At 52.8% G+C, this 16,940-nt stretch overlaps 1 protein-coding gene across 1 annotated transcript in view; it reads left to right on the forward strand.

Annotated features, from left to right (window-relative positions):
- The window catches only part of EMILIN1 (elastin microfibril interfacer 1), a 98,322-nt gene that overhangs the window by 55,198 nt on the left and 26,184 nt on the right, over positions 1–16,940 (forward strand). The window contains exons 2-3 of the mRNA XM_056554101.1: positions 1,380–1,505; positions 12,973–13,181. Of these exons, the coding sequence (XP_056410076.1) occupies positions 1,380–1,505; positions 12,973–13,181 (335 nt within the window). The remainder of the gene's footprint in view (positions 1–1,379; positions 1,506–12,972; positions 13,182–16,940) is intronic.

A 16,940-nucleotide genomic window follows, 5' to 3' on the forward strand; every position in this document is an offset into this window, starting at 1 on the left:
GAGGAGGGGGGTAAATAAAGGGGGGGGGGGAAAGGGAGGGGGGGTATTTAAGGGGGGGGGGGTGCGGGTGTGGGGGGGCCAAACAAAGGGTCAGCCCCGGGTGCCAAATGCTCTAGATACGCCCCTGCATGCACCTATCGTTTCTGGGAAGGGCGGAGATAGGCTGGAGAATTACCTCAGCATACTAGCCCTCAGCCTGGCGTCACAAACTATAGGGTTAACATTAACCCCTTATCTACTACAACATCCCAACTACCCTACACCCCCAAGGCTTAGGGACAATCCCAGAGCTATCCCCGGGGTGGAATCCTTACAATTTATATATCTCATATGTATTGAGGAGGTAAGACGAGGCGTCTTTTTCTCTGAGCTGCAGTTGGATCGTTGCTCGTGTATCTGATCAGTGACACAGTGTATCCGATCAGTGACACTGCTCAGGAGATTCCACGTGTCTGCTTTGTGTCCCCATCTACTGGCCACATCATATACTGCATGATATAGAGATATATTATCCTCCATCCTTATACTCCCCCCATAGAGTAACTGATCCGCGCCCCTTGTGTCACATTTATTAGTGTCCTCGCCCTTTGTGTATCCGGCTTCCTGTGTGTTAATTATTACAATCCACAACTATAATAGGCCCGTCCAGAAGCCGGAGCATCCCTTGTGCACCGACTACACTTCTCCTCACCACCTACAGTCTTATGTGCGCTGTTAACCCTGTCACCGCCGGTGCCCTGCCTGGTATGACAAGTGCGATGTACGACACTTTGTAGCATAAGACAACATAAAAACAGTGTAAAAAAAACTGATGTAAAACTCGTATAGATAAAATGTAACATGTAAAGCGATCTGTACCTGGATACTATATGGCAGGTTTATCTTTTATCTGTATCTATACCATCTTACGCCTGTTTTAGGAGTCATGTGGTTATGAGATTTTAGGGGGGTGTTTTTTTTTTTCTCCAAATGTCGTACTTCTTGTTTTTTTTGGGGGGGGGGAGGGACTGACCAATGGGAGGAGTTGGTGTAATTTTTTCTTCTGGCGTGTAGAATAGATAAAGGTCCAATACACTAGGTCTGTAACCTAAGGAAGGGACCTGGTTCCCTGAAACGCGTTGTTTAAAGGACAATAGTGAATAGTGTTAATCTGAACAGGGACATCTGCCGCCATCTAGTGCAGCATCCAGGACATTACTGTTACACTCACTTCTTTTGCATTAACGTTTTTTAGTGTCCCCTCATCTTCCTGTGTGTTGCTCCCATTCCTGTTGCCCCCTGTGTGTTACAATTATTATCTTCCCCCCAGTATCATGACATTATGTGGAGTGAGGTGCGGTATAGTTTGACATTATATAACGCTTGTTTTTCTTTTCCAGGAACTGGTGCGCTTATGTGGTGACGCGGACGGTGACCTGTATGGTGGAGGATGGGGTGGAGGCCTATGTGAAGCCTGAGTATCAGCCATGTGTCTGGGGTCAGATCCAGTGTCCCCGCACTGTCGTGTGAGTATAATGGACGGGGTGTCAGGGCCACATGTGAAGGTTCTGTTATCTGCCCGGAAAAATGGTTTTATATGTTTCTTGTCCTTCAGCAATCCTGTTCTCCTCCTCCTTCTGCTCCGGTCACTGATCTCCTCCTCCTCCTTCTGCTCCGATCACTGTTCTCCTCCTCCTCCTTCTGCTCCGGTCACTGTTTTCCTCCTTCTTCTGCTCCGGTCACTGTTCTCCTCCTCCTTCTTCTACTACGGTCATTGTTCTCCTTCTTCTTCTGCTCCAGTCACTGTTCTCCTCCTTCTTCTTCTGCTCCGGTCACTGTTCTCCTCCTTCTTCTTCTGCTCCGGTCACTGTTCTCCTCCTTCTTCTTCTGCTCCAGTCACTGTTCTCCTTCTTCTGCTCCGGTCACTGTTCTCCTCCTTCTTCTGCTCCAGTCACTGTTCTCCTCCTTCTTCTGCTCCGGCCACTGTTCTCCTCCTTCTTCTGCTCCGGTCACTGTTCTCCTCCTTCTTCTGCTCCAGTCACTGTTCTCCTTCTTCTGCTCCAGTCACTGTTCTCCTCCTTCTTCTGCTCCGGTCATTGTTCTCCTCCTTCTTCTGCTCCGGTCACTGTTCTCCTCCTTCTTCTGCTCCGGTCACTGTTCTCCTCCTTCTTCTGCTCCGGTCACTGTTCTCCTCCTTCTTCTGCTCCGGTCACTGTTCTCCTCCTTCTTCTGCTCCAGTCATTGTTCTCCTTCTTCTTCTGCTCCGGTCACTGTTCTCCTCCTTCTTCTGCTCCGGTCACTGTTCTCCTCCTTCTTCTGCTCCAGTCATTGTTCTCCTTCTTCTTCTGCTCCAGTCACTGTTCTCCTCCTTCTTCTGCTCCGGTCACTGTTCTCCTCCTTCTTCTGCTCCGGTCACTGTTCTCCTCCTTCTTCTGCTCCAGTCATTGTTCTCCTTCTTCTTCTGCTCCGGTCACTGTTCTCCTCCTTCTTCTGCTCCGGTCACTGTTCTCCTTCTTCTTCTGCTCCAGTCATTGTTCTCCTTCTTCTTCTGCTCCAGTCACTGTTCTCCTCCTTCTTCTTCTGCTCCGGTCACTGTTCTCCTCCTTCTTCTTCTGCTCCGGTCACTGTTCTCCTCCTTCTTCTTCTGCTCCGGTCACTGTTCTCCTCCTTCTTCTTCTGCTCCGGTCACTGTTCTCCTCCTTCTTCTTCTGCTCCAGTCACTGTTCTCCTCCTTCTTCTGCTCCGGCCACTGTTCTCCTCCTTCTTCTGCTCCGGTCACTGTTCTCCTCCTTCTTCTGCTCCAGTCACTGTTCTCCTTCTTCTGCTCCAGTCACTGTTCTCCTCCTTCTTCTGCTCCGGTCATTGTTCTCCTCCTTCTTCTGCTCCGGTCACTGTTCTCCTCCTTCTTCTGCTCCGGTCACTGTTCTCCTCCTTCTTCTGCTCCGGTCACTGTTCTCCTCCTTCTTCTGCTCCGGTCACTGTTCTCCTCCTTCTTCTGCTCCAGTCATTGTTCTCCTTCTTCTTCTGCTCCGGTCACTGTTCTCCTCCTTCTTCTGCTCCGGTCACTGTTCTCCTTCTTCTTCTGCTCCAGTCATTGTTCTCCTTCTTCTTCTGCTCCAGTCACTGTTCTCCTCCTTCTTCTTCTGCTCCGGTCACTGTTCTCCTCCTTCTTCTTCTGCTCCGGTCACTGTTCTCCTCCTTCTTCTTCTGCTCCAGTCACTGTTCTCCTCCTTCTTCTGCTCCGGCCACTGTTCTCCTCCTTCTTCTGCTCCGGTCACTGTTCTCCTTCTTCTTCTGCTCTGGTCACTGTTCTCCTCCTTCTTCTGCTCCGGTCACTGTTCTCCTCCTTCTTCTGCTCCGGTCACTGTTCTCCTCCTTCTTCTGCTCCGGTCACTGTTCTCCTCCTTCTTCTGCTCCAGTCATTGTTCTCCTTCTTCTTCTGCTCCGGTCACTGTTCTCCTCCTTCTTCTGCTCCGGTCACTGTTCTCCTTCTTCTTCTGCTCCAGTCATTGTTCTCCTTCTTCTTCTGCTCCAGTCACTGTTCTCCTCCTTCTTCTTCTGCTCCGGTCACTGTTCTCCTCCTTCTTCTTCTGCTCCGGTCACTGTTCTCCTCCTTCTTCTTCTGCTCCAGTCACTGTTCTCCTCCTTCTTCTGCTCCGGCCACTGTTCTCCTCCTTCTTCTGCTCCGGTCACTGTTCTCCTTCTTCTTCTGCTCTGGTCACTGTTCTTCTTCTTCTTCTGCTCCGGTCACTGTTCTCCTCCTTCTTCTGCTCGTTCACTGTTCTCCTCCTTCTTCTGCTCCGGTCACTGTTCTCCTCCTTCTTCTGCTCCGGTCACTGTTCTCCTCCTTCTTCTGCTCTGGTCACTGTTCTCCTCCTTCTTCTTCTGCTCCGTTCACTGTTCTCCTCCTCCTTCTTCTGCTCCAGTCACTGTTCTCCTTCTTCTTCTGCTCCGGTCACTGTTCTCCTCCTTCTTCTGCTCCGGTCACTGTTCTCCTCCTTCTTCTGCTCCGGTCACTGTTCTCCTCCTTCTTCTGCTCCGGTCACTGTTCTCCTCCTCCTTCTTCTGCTCCAGTCACTGTTCTCCTTCTTCTTCTGCTCGTTCACTGTTCTCCTCCTTCTTCTGCTCCGGTCACTGTTCTCCTCCTTCTTCTGCTCCGGTCACTGTTCTCCTCCTTCTTCTGCTCTGGTCACTGTTCTCCTCCTTCTTCTTCTGCTCCGTTCACTGTTCTCCTCCTCCTTCTTCTGCTCCAGTCACTGTTCTCCTTCTTCTTCTGCTCCGGTCACTGTTCCCCTTCTTCTTCTGCTCCGGTCACTGTTCTCCTCCTCCTCCTTCTGCTCCGGTCACTGTTCTCCTCCTTCTTCTGCTCCGGTCACTGTTCTCCTCCTTCTTCTGCTCCGGTCACTGTTCTCCTCCTTCTTCTGCTCCGGTCACTGTTCTCCTCCTTCTTCTGCTCCGGTCACTGTTCTCCTCCTTCTTCTGCTCCAGTCACTGTTCTCCTTCTTCTGCTCCGGTCACTGTTCTCCTCCTTCTTCTGCTCCGGTCACTGTTCTCCTCCTTCTTCTGCTCCGGTCACTGTTCTCCTCCTTCTTCTGCTCCGGTCACTGTTCTCCTCCTTCTTCTGCTCCGGTCACTGTTCTCCTCCTTCTTCTGCTCCGGTCACTGTTCTCCTCCTTCTTCTGCTCCGGTCACTGTTCTCCTTCTTCTTCTGCTCCGGTCACTGTTCTCCTCCTTCTTCTGCTCCGGTCACTGTTCTCCTCCTTCTTCTGCTCCGGTCACTGTTCTCCTCCTTCTTCTGCTCCGGTCACTGTTCTCCTCCTTCTTCTGCTCCGGTCACTGTTCTCCTCCTTCTTCTGCTCCGGTCACTGTTCTCCTCCTTCTTCTGCTCCAGTCACTGTTCTCCTTCTTCTGCTCCAGTCACTGTTCTCCTCCTTCTTCTGCTCCGGTCATTGTTCTCCTCCTTCTTCTGCTCCGGTCACTGTTCTCCTCCTTCTTCTGCTCCGGTCACTGTTCTCCTCCTTCTTCTGCTCCGGTCACTGTTCTCCTCCTTCTTCTGCTCCGGTCACTGTTCTCCTCCTTCTTCTGCTCCAGTCATTGTTCTACTTCTTCTTCTGCTCCGGTCACTGTTCTCCTCCTTCTTCTGCTCCAGTCACTGTTCTCCTCCTTCTTCTGCTCCAGTCATTGTTCTCCTTCTTCTTCTGCTCCAGTCACTGTTCTCCTCCTGCTTCTTCTGCTTCGGTCACTGTTCTCCTCCTTCTTCTTCTGATCCGGTCACTGATCTCCTCCTTCTTCTTCTGCTCCGGTCACTGTTCTCCTCCTTCTTCTTCTGCTCCAGTCACTGTTCTCCTCCTTCTTCTGCTCCGGCCACTGTTCTCCTCCTTCTTCTGCTCCGGTCACTGTTCTCCTTCTTCTTCTGCTCCGGTCATTGTTCTCCTCCTTCTTCTGCTCCGGTCACTGTTCTCCTTCTTCTTCTGCTCTGGTCACTGTTCTTCTTCTTCTTCTGCTCCGGTCACTGTTCTCCTCCTTCTTCTGCTCCGTTCACTGTTCTTCTTCTTCTTCTGCTCCGGTCACTATTCTCCTCCTTCTTCTGCTCCGTTCACTGTTCTCCTCCTTCTTCTGCTCTGGTCACTGTTCTCCTCCTTCTTCTTCTGCTCCGTTCACTGTTCTCCTCCTCCTTCTTCTGCTCCAGTCACTGTTCTCCTTCTTCTTCTGCTCCGGTCACTGTTCTCCTCCTTCTTCTGCTCTGGTCACTGTTCTCCTCCTTCTTCTTCTGCTCCGGTCACTGTTCCCCTTCTTCTTCTGCTCCGGTCACTGTTCTCCTCCTCCTCCTTCTGCTCCGGTCACTGTTCTCCTCCTTCTTCTGCTCCGGTCACTGTTCTCCTCCTTCTTCTGCTCCGGTCACTGTTCTCCTCCTTCTTCTGCTCCGGTCACTGTTCTCCTCCTTCTTCTGCTCCGGTCACTGTTCTCCTCCTTCTTCTGCTCCAGTCACTGTTCTCCTTCTTCTGCTCCAGTCACTGTTCTCCTCCTTCTTCTGCTCCAGTCATTGTTCTCCTCCTTCTTCTGCTCCGGTCACTGTTCTCCTCCTTCTTCTGCTCCGGTCACTGTTCTCCTCCTTCTTCTGCTCCGGTCACTGTTCTCCTCCTTCTTCTGCTCCGGTCACTGTTCTCCTTCTTCTTCTGCTCCGGTCACTGTTCTCCTCCTTCTTCTGCTCCGGTCATTGTTCTCCTCCTTCTTCTGCTCCGGTCACTGTTCTCCTCCTTCTGCTCCGGTCACTGTTCTCCTCCTTCTTCTGCTCCGGTCACTGTTACCCTCCTTCTTCTGCTCCGGTCACTGTTCTCCTCCTTTTTCTGCTCCGGTCACTGTTCTCCTCCTCCTTCTGCTCCGGTCACTGTTCTCCTCCTTCTTCTGCTCCAGTCACTGTTCTCCTCCTTCTTCTGCTCCAGTCACTGTTCTCCTCCTTCTTCTTCTGCTCCGGTCACTGTTCTCCTCCTTCTTCTGCTCTGGTCACTGTTCTCCTCCTTCTTCTTCTGCTCCGGTCACTGTTCTCCTCCTCCTCCTTCTTCTCCGGTCACTGTTCTCCTCCTTCTTCTGCTCCGGTCACTGTTCTCCTCCTCCTCCTTCTGCTCCGGTCACTGTTCTCCTCCTTCTTCTGCTCCGGTCACTGTTCTCCTCCTTCTTCTGCTCCAGTCACTGTTCTCCTTCTTCTGCTCCGGTCACTGTTCTCCTCCTTCTTCTGCTCCGGTCATTGTTCTCCTCCTTCTTCTGCTCCGGTCACTGTTCTCCTCCTTCTTCTGCTCCAGTCACTGTTCTCCTCCTTCTTCTGCTCCGGTCACTGTTCTCCTCCTTTATCTGCTCCGGTCACTGTTCTCCTCCTTCTTCTGCTTCGGTCACTGTTCTCCTCCTTCTTCTGCTCCGGTCACTGTTCTCCTCCTTCTTCTGCTCCGGTCACTGTTCTCCTTCTTCTGCTCCGGTCACTGTTCTCCTCCTTCTTCTGCTCCGGTCATTGTTCTCCTCCTTCTTCTGCTCCGGTCACTGTTCTCCTCCTTCTTCTGCTCCGGTCACTGTTCTTCTCCTTCTTCTGCTCCGGTCATTGTTCTCCTCCTTCTTCTGCTCCGGTCACTGTTCTCCTCCTTCTTCTGCTCCGGTCATTGTTCTCCTTCTTCTTCTGCTCCGATCACTGTTCTCCTCCTTCTTCTGCTCCGGTCACTGTTCTCCTCCTTCTTCTGCTCCGGCCACTGTTCTCCTCCTTCTTCTGCTCCGGCCATTGTTCTCCTTCTTCTTCTGCTCCGGTCATTGTTCTCCTCCTTCTTCTGCTCCGGTCACTGTTCTTCTTCTTCTTCTGCTCTGGTCACTGTTCTTCTTCTTCTTCTGCTCCGGTCACTGTTCTCCTCCTTCTTCTGCTCCATTCACTGTTCTCCTCCTTCTTCTGCTCCGGTCACTGTTCTCCTCCTTCTTCTGCTCCGGTCACTGTTCTCCTCCTTCTTTTGCTCTGGTCACTGTTCTCCTCCTTCTTCTTCTGCTCCGTTCACTGTTCTCCTCCTCCTTCTTCTGCTCCAGTCACTGTTCTCCTTCTTCTTCTGCTCCGGTCACTGTTCTCCTCCTTCTTCTGCTCTGGTCACTGTTCTCCTCCTTCTTCTTCTGCTCCGGTCACTGTTCCCCTTCTTCTTCTGCTCCGGTCACTGTTCTCCTCCTTCTTCTGCTCCGGTCACTGTTCTCCTCCTTCTTCTGCTCCGGTCACTGTTCTCCTCCTTCTTCTGCTCCGGTCACTGTTCTCCTCCTTCTTCTGCTCCGGTCACTGTTCTCCTCCTTCTTCTGCTCCGGTCACTGTTCTCCTCCTTCTTCTGCTCCAGTCACTGTTCTCCTTCTTCTGCTCCAGTCACTGTTCTCCTCCTTCTTCTGCTCCGGTCATTGTTCTCCTCCTTCTTCTGCTCCGGTCACTGTTCTCCTCCTTCTTCTGCTCCGGTCACTGTTCTCCTCCTTCTTCTGCTCCGGTCACTGTTCTCCTCCTTCTTCTGCTCCGGTCACTGTTCTCCTTCTTCTTCTGCTCCGGTCACTGTTCTCCTCCTTCTTCTGCTCCGGTCATTGTTCTCCTCCTTCTTCTGCTCCGGTCACTGTTCTCCTCCTTCTTCTGCTCCGGTCACTGTTCTCCTCCTTCTTCTGCTCCGGTCACTGTTACCCTCCTTCTTCTGCTCCGGTCACTGTTCTCCTCCTTCTTCTGCTCCGGTCACTGTTCTCCTCCTTCTTCTGCTCCGGTCACTGTTCTCCTCCTTCTTCTGCTCCGGTCACTGTTCTCCTCCTTCTTCTTCTGCTCCGGTCACTGTTCTCCTCCTTCTTCTGCTCTGGTCACTGTTCTCCTCCTTCTTCTTCTGCTCCGGTCACTGTTCTCCTCCTCCTCCTTCTGCTCCGGTCACTGTTCTCCTCCTTCTTCTGCTCCGGTCACTGTTCTCCTCCTTCTTCTGCTCCGGTCACTGTTCTCCTCCTTCTTCTGCTCCGGTCACTGTTCTCCTCCTTCTTCTGCTCCAGTCACTGTTCTCCTTCTTCTGCTCCGGTCACTGTTCTCCTCCTTCTTCTGCTCCAGTCACTGTTCTCCTTCTTCTGCTCTGGTCACTGTTCTCCTCCTTCTTCTGCTCCAGTCACTGTTCTCCTCCTTCTTCTGCTCCGGTCACTGTTCTCCTCCTTCTTCTGCTCCGGTCATTGTTCTCCTCCTTCTTCTGCTCCGGTCACTGTTCTCCTCCTTCTTCTGCTCCAGTCACTGTTCTCCTCCTTCTTCTTTTCCGGTCACTGTTCTCCTCCTTTATCTGCTCCGGTCACTGTTCTCCTCCTTCTTCTGCTCCGGTCACTGTTCTCCTCCTTCTTCTGCTCCGGTCACTGTTCTCCTCCTTCTTCTGCTCCGGTCACTGTTCTCCTTCTTCTGCTCCGGTCACTGTTCTCCTCCTTCTTCTGCTCCGGTCATTGTTCTCCTCCTTCTTCTGCTCCGGTCACTGTTCTCCTCCTTCTTCTGCTCCGGTCACTGTTCTTCTCCTTCTTCTGCTCCGGTCACTGTTCTCCTCCTTCTTCTGCTCCGGTCACTGTTCTCCTCCTTCTTCTGCTCCGGTCATTGTTCTCCTTCTTCTTCTGCTCCGATCACTGTTCTCCTCCTTCTTCTGCTCCGGTCACTGTTCTCCTCCTTCTTCTGCTCCGGTCACTGTTCTCCTCCTTCTTCTGCTCCGGTCACTGTTCTCCTCCTTCTTCTGCTCCGGTCACTGTTCTCCTCCTTCTTCTGCTCCGGTCACTGTTCTCCTCCTTCTTCTGCTCCGGTCACTGTTCTCCTCCTTCTTCTGCTCCGGTCACTGTTCTCCTCCTTCTTCTGCTCCGGTCACTGTTCTCCTCCTTCTTCTGCTCCGGTCACTGTTCTCCTCCTTCTTCTGCTCCGGTCACTGTTCTCCTCCTTCTTCTGCTCCGGCCATTGTTCTCCTTCTTCTTCTGCTCCGGTCACTGTTCTCCTCCTTCTTCTGCTCCGGTCACTGTTACCCTCCTTCTTCTGCTCCGGTCACTGTTCTCCTCCTTCTTCTGCTCCGGTCACTGTTCTCCTCCTTCTTCTGCTCCGGTCACTGTTCTCCTCCTTCTTCTGCTCCGGTCACTGTTCTCCTCCTTCTTCTGCTCCGGTCACTGTTCTCCTCCTTCTTCTGCTCCGGTCACTGTTCGCCTCCTTCTTCTGCTCCGGTCACTGTTCTCCTCCTTCTTCTGCTCCAGTCACTGTTCTCCTCCTTCTTCTGCTCCAGTCACTGTTTTCCTCCTTCTTCTTCTGCTCCGGTCACTGTTCTCCTCCTTCTTCTGCTCTGGTCACTGTTCTCCTCCTTCTTCTTCTGCTCCGGTCACTGTTCTCCTCCTCCTCCTTCTGCTCCGGTCACTGTTCTCCTCCTTCTTCTGCTCCGGTCACTGTTCTCCTCCTTCTTCTGCTCCGGTCACTGTTCTCCTCCTTCTTCTGCTCTGGTCACTGTTCTCCTCCTTCTTCTGCTCCAGTCACTGTTCTCCTTCTTCTGCTCCGGTCACTGTTCTCCTCCTTCTTCTGCTCCGGTCATTGTTCTCCTCCTTCTTCTGCTCCGGTCACTGTTCTCCTCCTTCTTCTGCTCCAGTCACTGTTCTCCTCCTTCTTCTGCTCCGGTCACTGTTCTCCTCCTTTATCTGCTCCGGTCACTGTTCTCCTCCTTCTTCTGCTCCGGTCACTGTTCTCCTCCTTCTTCTGCTCCGGTCACTGTTCTCCTTCTTCTGCTCCGGTCACTGTTCTCCTCCTTCTTCTGCTCCGGTCATTGTTCTCCTCCTTCTTCTGCTCCGGTCACTGTTCTCCTCCTTCTTCTGCTCCGGTCACTGTTCTTCTCCTTCTTCTGCTCCGGTCACTGTTCTCCTCCTTCTTCTGCTCCGGTCACTGTTCTCCTCCTTCTTCTGCTCCGGTCATTGTTCTCCTTCTTCTTCTGCTCCGATCACTGTTCTCCTCCTTCTTCTGCTCCGGTCACTGTTCTCCTCCTTCTTCTGCTCCGGTCACTGTTCTCCTCCTTCTTCTGCTCCGGTCACTGTTCTCCTCCTTCTTCTGCTCCGGTCACTGTTCTCCTTCTTCTGCTCCGGTCACTGTTCTCCTCCTTCTTCTGCTCCGGTCACTGTTCTCCTCCTTCTTCTGCTCCGGTCACTGTTCTCCTCCTTCTTCTGCTCCGGCCATTGTTCTCCTTCTTCTTCTGCTCCGGTCACTGTTCTCCTCCTTCTTCTGCTCCGGTCACTGTTACCCTCCTTCTTCTGCTCCGGTCACTGTTCTCCTCCTTCTTCTGCTCCGGTCACTGTTCTCCTCCTTCTTCTGCTCCGGTCACTGTTCTCCTCCTTCTTCTGCTCCGGTCACTGTTCTCCTCCTTCTTCTGCTCCGGTCACTGTTCTCCTCCTTCTTCTGCTCCGGTCACTGTTCGCCTCCTTCTTCTGCTCCGGTCACTGTTCTCCTCCTTCTTCTGCTCCAGTCACTGTTCTCCTCCTTCTTCTGCTCCAGTCACTGTTCTCCTCCTTCTTCTTCTGCTCCGGTCACTGTTCTCCTCCTTCTTCTGCTCTGGTCACTGTTCTCCTCCTTCTTCTTCTGCTCCGGTCACTGTTCTCCTCCTCCTCCTTCTGCTCCGGTCACTGTTCTCCTCCTTCTTCTGCTCCGGTCACTGTTCTCCTCCTTCTTCTGCTCCGGTCACTGTTCTCCTCCTTCTTCTGCTCCGGTCACTGTTCTCCTCCTTCTTCTGCTCCAGTCACTGTTCTCCTTCTTCTGCTCCGGTCACTGTTCTCCTCCTTCTTCTGCTCCGGTCATTGTTCTCCTCCTTCTTCTGCTCCGGTCACTGTTCTCCTCCTTCTTCTGCTCCAGTCACTGTTCTCCTCCTTCTTCTGCTCCGGTCACTGTTCTCCTCCTTTATCTGCTCCGGTCACTGTTCTCCTCCTTCTTCTGCTCCGGTCACTGTTCTCCTCCTTCTTCTGCTCCGGTCACTGTTCTCCTCCTTCTTCTGCTCCGGTCACTGTTCTCCTTCTTCTGCTCCGGTCACTGTTCTCCTCCTTCTTCTGCTCCGGTCACTGTTCTCCTCCTTCTTCTGCTCCGGTCACTGTTCTCCTTCTTCTGCTCCGGTCACTGTTCTCCTCCTTCTTCTGCTCCGGTCATTGTTCTCCTCCTTCTTCTGCTCCGGTCACTGTTCTCCTCCTTCTTCTGCTCCGGTCACTGTTCTTCTCCTTCTTCTGCCCCGGTCACTGTTCTCCTCCTTCTTCTGCTCCGGTCACTGTTCTCCTCCTTCTTCTGCTCCGGTCATTGTTCTCCTTCTTCTTCTGCTCCGGTCATTGTTCTCCTCCTTCTTCTGCTCCGGTCACTGTTCTCCTCCTTCTTCTGCTCCGGTCACTGTTCTTCTCCTTCTTCTGCCCCGGTCACTGTTCTCCTCCTTCTTCTGCTCCGGTCACTGTTCTCCTCCTTCTTCTGCTCCGGTCATTGTTCTCCTTCTTCTTCTGCTCCTATCACTGTTCTCCTCCTTCTTCTGCTCCGGTCACTGTTCTCCTCCTTCTTCTGCTCCGGTCACTGTTCTCCTCCTTCTTCTGCTCCGGCCATTGTTCTCCTTCTTCTTCTGCTCCGGTCACTGTTCTCCTCCTTCTTCTGCTCCGGTCACTGTTACCCTCCTTCTTCTGCTCCGGTCACTGTTCTCCTCCTTCTTCTGCTCCGGTCACTGTTCTCCTCCTTCTTCTGCTCCGGTCACTGTTCTCCTCCTTCTTCTGCTCCGGTCACTGTTCTCCTCCTTCTTCTGCTCCGGTCACTGTTCTCCTCCTTCTTCTGCTCCGGTCACTGTTCTCCTCCTTCTTCTGCTCCGGTCACTGTTACCATCCTTCTTCTGCTCCGGTCACTGTTCTCCTCCTCCTTCTGCTCCGGTCACTGTTCTCCTCCTTCTTCTGCTCCGGTCACTGTTCTCCTCCTTCTTCTGCTCCGGTCACTGTTCTCCTCATTCTTCTGCTCCGGTCACTGTTTTCCTCCTCCTTCTTCTGCTCCGGTCACTGTTCTCCTCCTCCTTCTTCTGCTCCGGTCACTGTTCTCCTCCTTCTTCTGCTCCGGTCACTGTTCTCCACCTTCTTCTGCTCCGGTCACTGTTCTCCTCCTCCTCCTTCTGCTCTGGTCACTGTTCTCCTCCTTCTTCTGCTCCGGTCATTGTTTTCCTCGTTCTGGTCACTGATTTTTTCCTTCACCTGACCTGGTTACTGTAGTCTTTATCCTCCTTCTTCTGCTGTCACGGTTCTCCTCCCTTTTCCTTTTTGTGATGTTCAGAGTCCCCGTTGCTCTCTCTTTTCTGGTGCCCACCTTGATGCACTGCTGCTGATATATATATATATACCCCCTCCCATGTATGATCTGCTCTCACTGTGGTCATCCTGTCTCAGCACAAGGTTCTATAGGATCTGATTTACTCCATAGAATGATTTGCCGCTTTCCATCTGCCATCGTTTATCTTGTCTTGCATCCTATCTCAGGTACCGCAGCTACATGAGACCCCGGTACAAGATCGCCTACAAGACTGTGTCAGACATGGAATGGAAATGCTGCCATGGATACTCCGGAGACGACTGCACAGAGGGACCGACCAATGGAGCTCAGGTCACAACCACTAGGCCAAGGCCGAGGCCGGTTAGACCCAATCTCTCCGGATCCGGTGGAGGAAACCATCTGAGTGGATCTGGAGGTGAAAGTTAGTCTATCCCCTCAGCCATATATGTGTATGATCAGGACTATGACCAGAATGTGTCGGCCACCAAAATAATAGAATTCAATTACTCATAAAGGAACCTGTGAAATAGCCGCTAAAGATCAATGCATTTCCCTTCTACATGTCCCTTACTCCCCGATCTGAGCTCTGGACCCCTCTTCTGTCCGTCAGACCCCACATCTTCAGTCAGAGACGCCCTTGTGACCTCCTGTCCCCGCTTCTGTCCGTCTGGCCCCCCATCTTCAGTCAGAGACGCCCTTGTGACCTCCTGTCCCCGCTTCTGTCCGTCTGACCCCCCATCTTCAGTCAGAGACGCCCTTGTGACCTCCTGTCCCCTCTTCTGTCCATCAGACCCCACATCTTCAGTCAGAGACGCCCTTGTGACCTCCTGTCCCCACTTCTGTCCGTCTGACCCCCCCTCTTCAGTCAGAGACGCCCTTGTGACCTCCTGTCCCCTCTTCTGCCTGTTTGACCCCACATCTTCAGTCAGAGTAGCCCATGTGACCTCCTGTCCCCTCTTCTGTCTGTCTGACCTTACATCTTCAGTCAGAGAAGCACTTGTGGCCTCCTGTCCCCTCTTCTGTCCTTATGACCCCACATCTTCAGTCAGAGAAGCACTTGTGGCCTCCTGTCCCCTCTTCTTTCCGTCTGACCCCACATCTTCAGTCAGAGAAGCCCTTGTGACCTCCTGTCCCCTCTTCTGTCCGTCTGACCTTACATCTTCAGTCAGAGAAGCCCTTGTGACCTCCTGTCCCCTCTTCTGTCCTTATGACCCCACATATTCAGTTAGAGACGCCTTTGTGACCTCCTGTCCCCTCTTCTGCCCGTTTGACCCCACATATTCAGTCAGAGACGCCCTTGTGACCTCCTGTCCCCTCTTCTGCCCGTTTGACCCCACATATTCAGTCAGAGACGCCCTTGTGACCTCCTGTCCCCTCTTCTGTCCCTGTGACCCCATATCTTCAGTCAGAGAAGCCCTTGCGACCTCCTGTCCCCTCTTCTGTCCATCTGACTTTACATCTTCAGTGAGAGAAGCCCTTGTGACCTCCTGTCCCCTCTTTTGTCCTTATGACCCCACATATTCAGTTAGAGAAGCCCTTGTGACCTCCTGTCCCCTCTTCTGTCTGTCTGACCTTACATCTTCAGTCAGAAAAGCCCTTGTGACCTCCTGTCCCCTCTTCTGCCCATCTGACCCCACATCTTCAGTCAGAGACGCTCTTGTGACCTCCTGTCCCCTCTTCTGTCCGTCTGACCCCACATCTTCAGTCAGAGAAGCCCTTGTGACCTCCTGTCCCCTCTTCTGTCCTTATGACCCCACATATTCAGTCAGAGAAGCCCTTGTGACCTCCTGTCCCCTCTTCTGTCCCTCTGACCCCATATCTTCAATCAGAGATGCCCTCGTGACCTCCTGTCCCCTCTTCTGCCCGTTTGACCCCACATATTCAGTCAGAGACGCCCTTGTGACCTCCTGTCCCCTCTTCTGTCCCTGTGACCCCACATCTTCAGTCAGAGAAGCCCTTGTGACCTCTTGTCCCTTCTTCTGCCCGTCAGACCCCACATCTTCAGTCAGAGAAGCCCTTGTGACCTCCTGTCCCCTCTTCTGTCCGTCTGACCCCACATCTTCAGTCAGAGAAGCCCTTGTGACCTCCTGTCCCCTCTTCTGTCCCTCTGACCCCACATCTTCAATCAGAGAAGCCCTTGTGACCTCCGGTCCCTGCTTCTGTCTGTCTGACCTTACATCTTCAGTCAGAGAAGCCCTTGTGACCTCCTGTCCCTTCTTCTGCCCGTCAGACCCCACATCTTCAGTCAGAGAAGCCCTTGTGACCTCTTGTCCCCTCTTCTGTCCGTCAGACCCCACATCTTCAGTCAGAGACGCCCTTGTGACCTCCTGTCCCCTCTTCCGTCCTTATGACCCCACATATTCAGTCAGAGAAGCCCTTGTGACCTCCTGTCCCCTCTTCTGTCCTTATGACCCCACATATTCAGTCAGAGACGCCCTTGTGACCTCCTGTCCCCTCTTCTGCCCGTTTGACCCCACATCTTCAGTCAGAGGAGCCCTTGTAACCTCCTGTCCCCTCTTCTGTCTGTCTGACCTTACATCTTCAGTCAGAGAAGCACTTGTGGCCTCCTGTCCCCTCTTCTTTCCGTTTGAACCCACATCTTCAATCAGAGAAGCCCTTGTGACCTCCTGTCCCCTCTTCTTTCCGTCTGACCCCACATCTTCAGTCAGAGAAGCCCTTGTGACCTCCTGTCCCCCCTTCTGTCCGTCTGACCTTACATCTTCAGTCAGAGAAGCCCTTGTGACCTCCTGTCCCCTCTTCTGTCCTTATGACCCCACATATTCAGTCAGAGACGCCCTTGTGACCTCCTGTCCCCTCTTCTGCCCGTTTGACCCCACATCTTCAGTCAGAGGAGCCCTTGTAACCTCCTGTCCCCTCTTCTGTCCATCTGACCTTACATCTTCAGTCAGAGAAGCCCTTGTGACCTCCTGTCCCCTCTTCTGTCCTTATGACCCCACATATTCAGTCAGAGAAGCCCTTGTGACCTCCTGTCCCCTCTTCTGTCCGTCTGACCCCATATCTTCAGTCAGAGATGCCCTCGTGACCTCCTGTCCCCTCTTCTGCCCGTCTGACCCCACATCTTCAGTCAGAGACGCTCTTGTGACCTCCTGTCCCCTCTTATGTCTGTCTGACCTTACATCTTCAGTCAGAGAAGCCCTTGTGACCTCCTGTCCCCTCTTCTGCCCGTTTGACCCCACATCTTCAGTCAGAGGAGCCCTTGTAACCTCCTGTCCCCTCTTCTGTCCATCTGACCTTACATCTTCAGTCAGAGAAGCCCTTGTGACCTCCTGTCCCCTCTTCTGTCCTTATGACCCCACATATTCAGTCAGAGAAGCCCTTGTGACCTCCTGTCCCCTCTTCTGTCCTTATGACCCCACATATTCAGTCAGAGACGCCCTTGTGACCTCCTGTCCCCTCTTCTGCCCGTTTGACCCCACATCTTCAGTCAGAGGAGCCCTTGTAACCTCCTGTCCCCTCTTCTGTCCATCTGACCTTACATCTTCAGTCAGAGAAGCCCTTGTGACCTCCTGTCCCCTCTTCTGTCCTTATGACCCCACATATTCAGTCAGAGAAGCCCTTGTGACCTCCTGTCCCCTCTTCTGTCCGTCTGACCCCATATCTTCAGTCAGAGATGCCCTCGTGACCTCCTGTCCCCTCTTCTGCCCGTCTGACCCCACATCTTCAGTCAGAGACGCTCTTGTGACCTCCTGTCCCCTCTTCTGTCTGTCTGACCTTACATCTTCAGTCAGAGAAGCCCTTGTGACCTCCTGTCCCCTCTTCTGCCCGTTTGACCCCACATCTTCAGTCAGAGGAGCCCTTGTAACCTCCTGTCCCCTCTTCTGTCCATCTGACCTTACATCTTCAGTCAGAGAAGCCCTTGTGACCTCCTGTCCCCTCTTCTGTCCTTATGACCCCACATATTCAGTCAGAGAAGCCCTTGTGACCTCCTGTCCCCTCTTCTGTCCTTATGACCCCACATATTCAGTCAGAGACGCCCTTGTGACCTCCTGTCCCCTCTTCTGCCCGTTTGACCCCACATCTTCAGTCAGAGGAGCCCTTGTAACCTCCTGTCCCCTCTTCTGTCCATCTGACCTTACATCTTCAGTCAGAGAAGCCCTTGTGACCTCCTGTCCCCTCTTCTGTCCTTATGACCCCACATATTCAGTCAGAGAAG

Source organism: Hyla sarda, unplaced genomic scaffold (genome assembly GCF_029499605.1).
Source record: "Hyla sarda isolate aHylSar1 unplaced genomic scaffold, aHylSar1.hap1 scaffold_557, whole genome shotgun sequence".
Classification (NCBI taxonomy): domain Eukaryota; kingdom Metazoa; phylum Chordata; class Amphibia; order Anura; family Hylidae; genus Hyla; species Hyla sarda.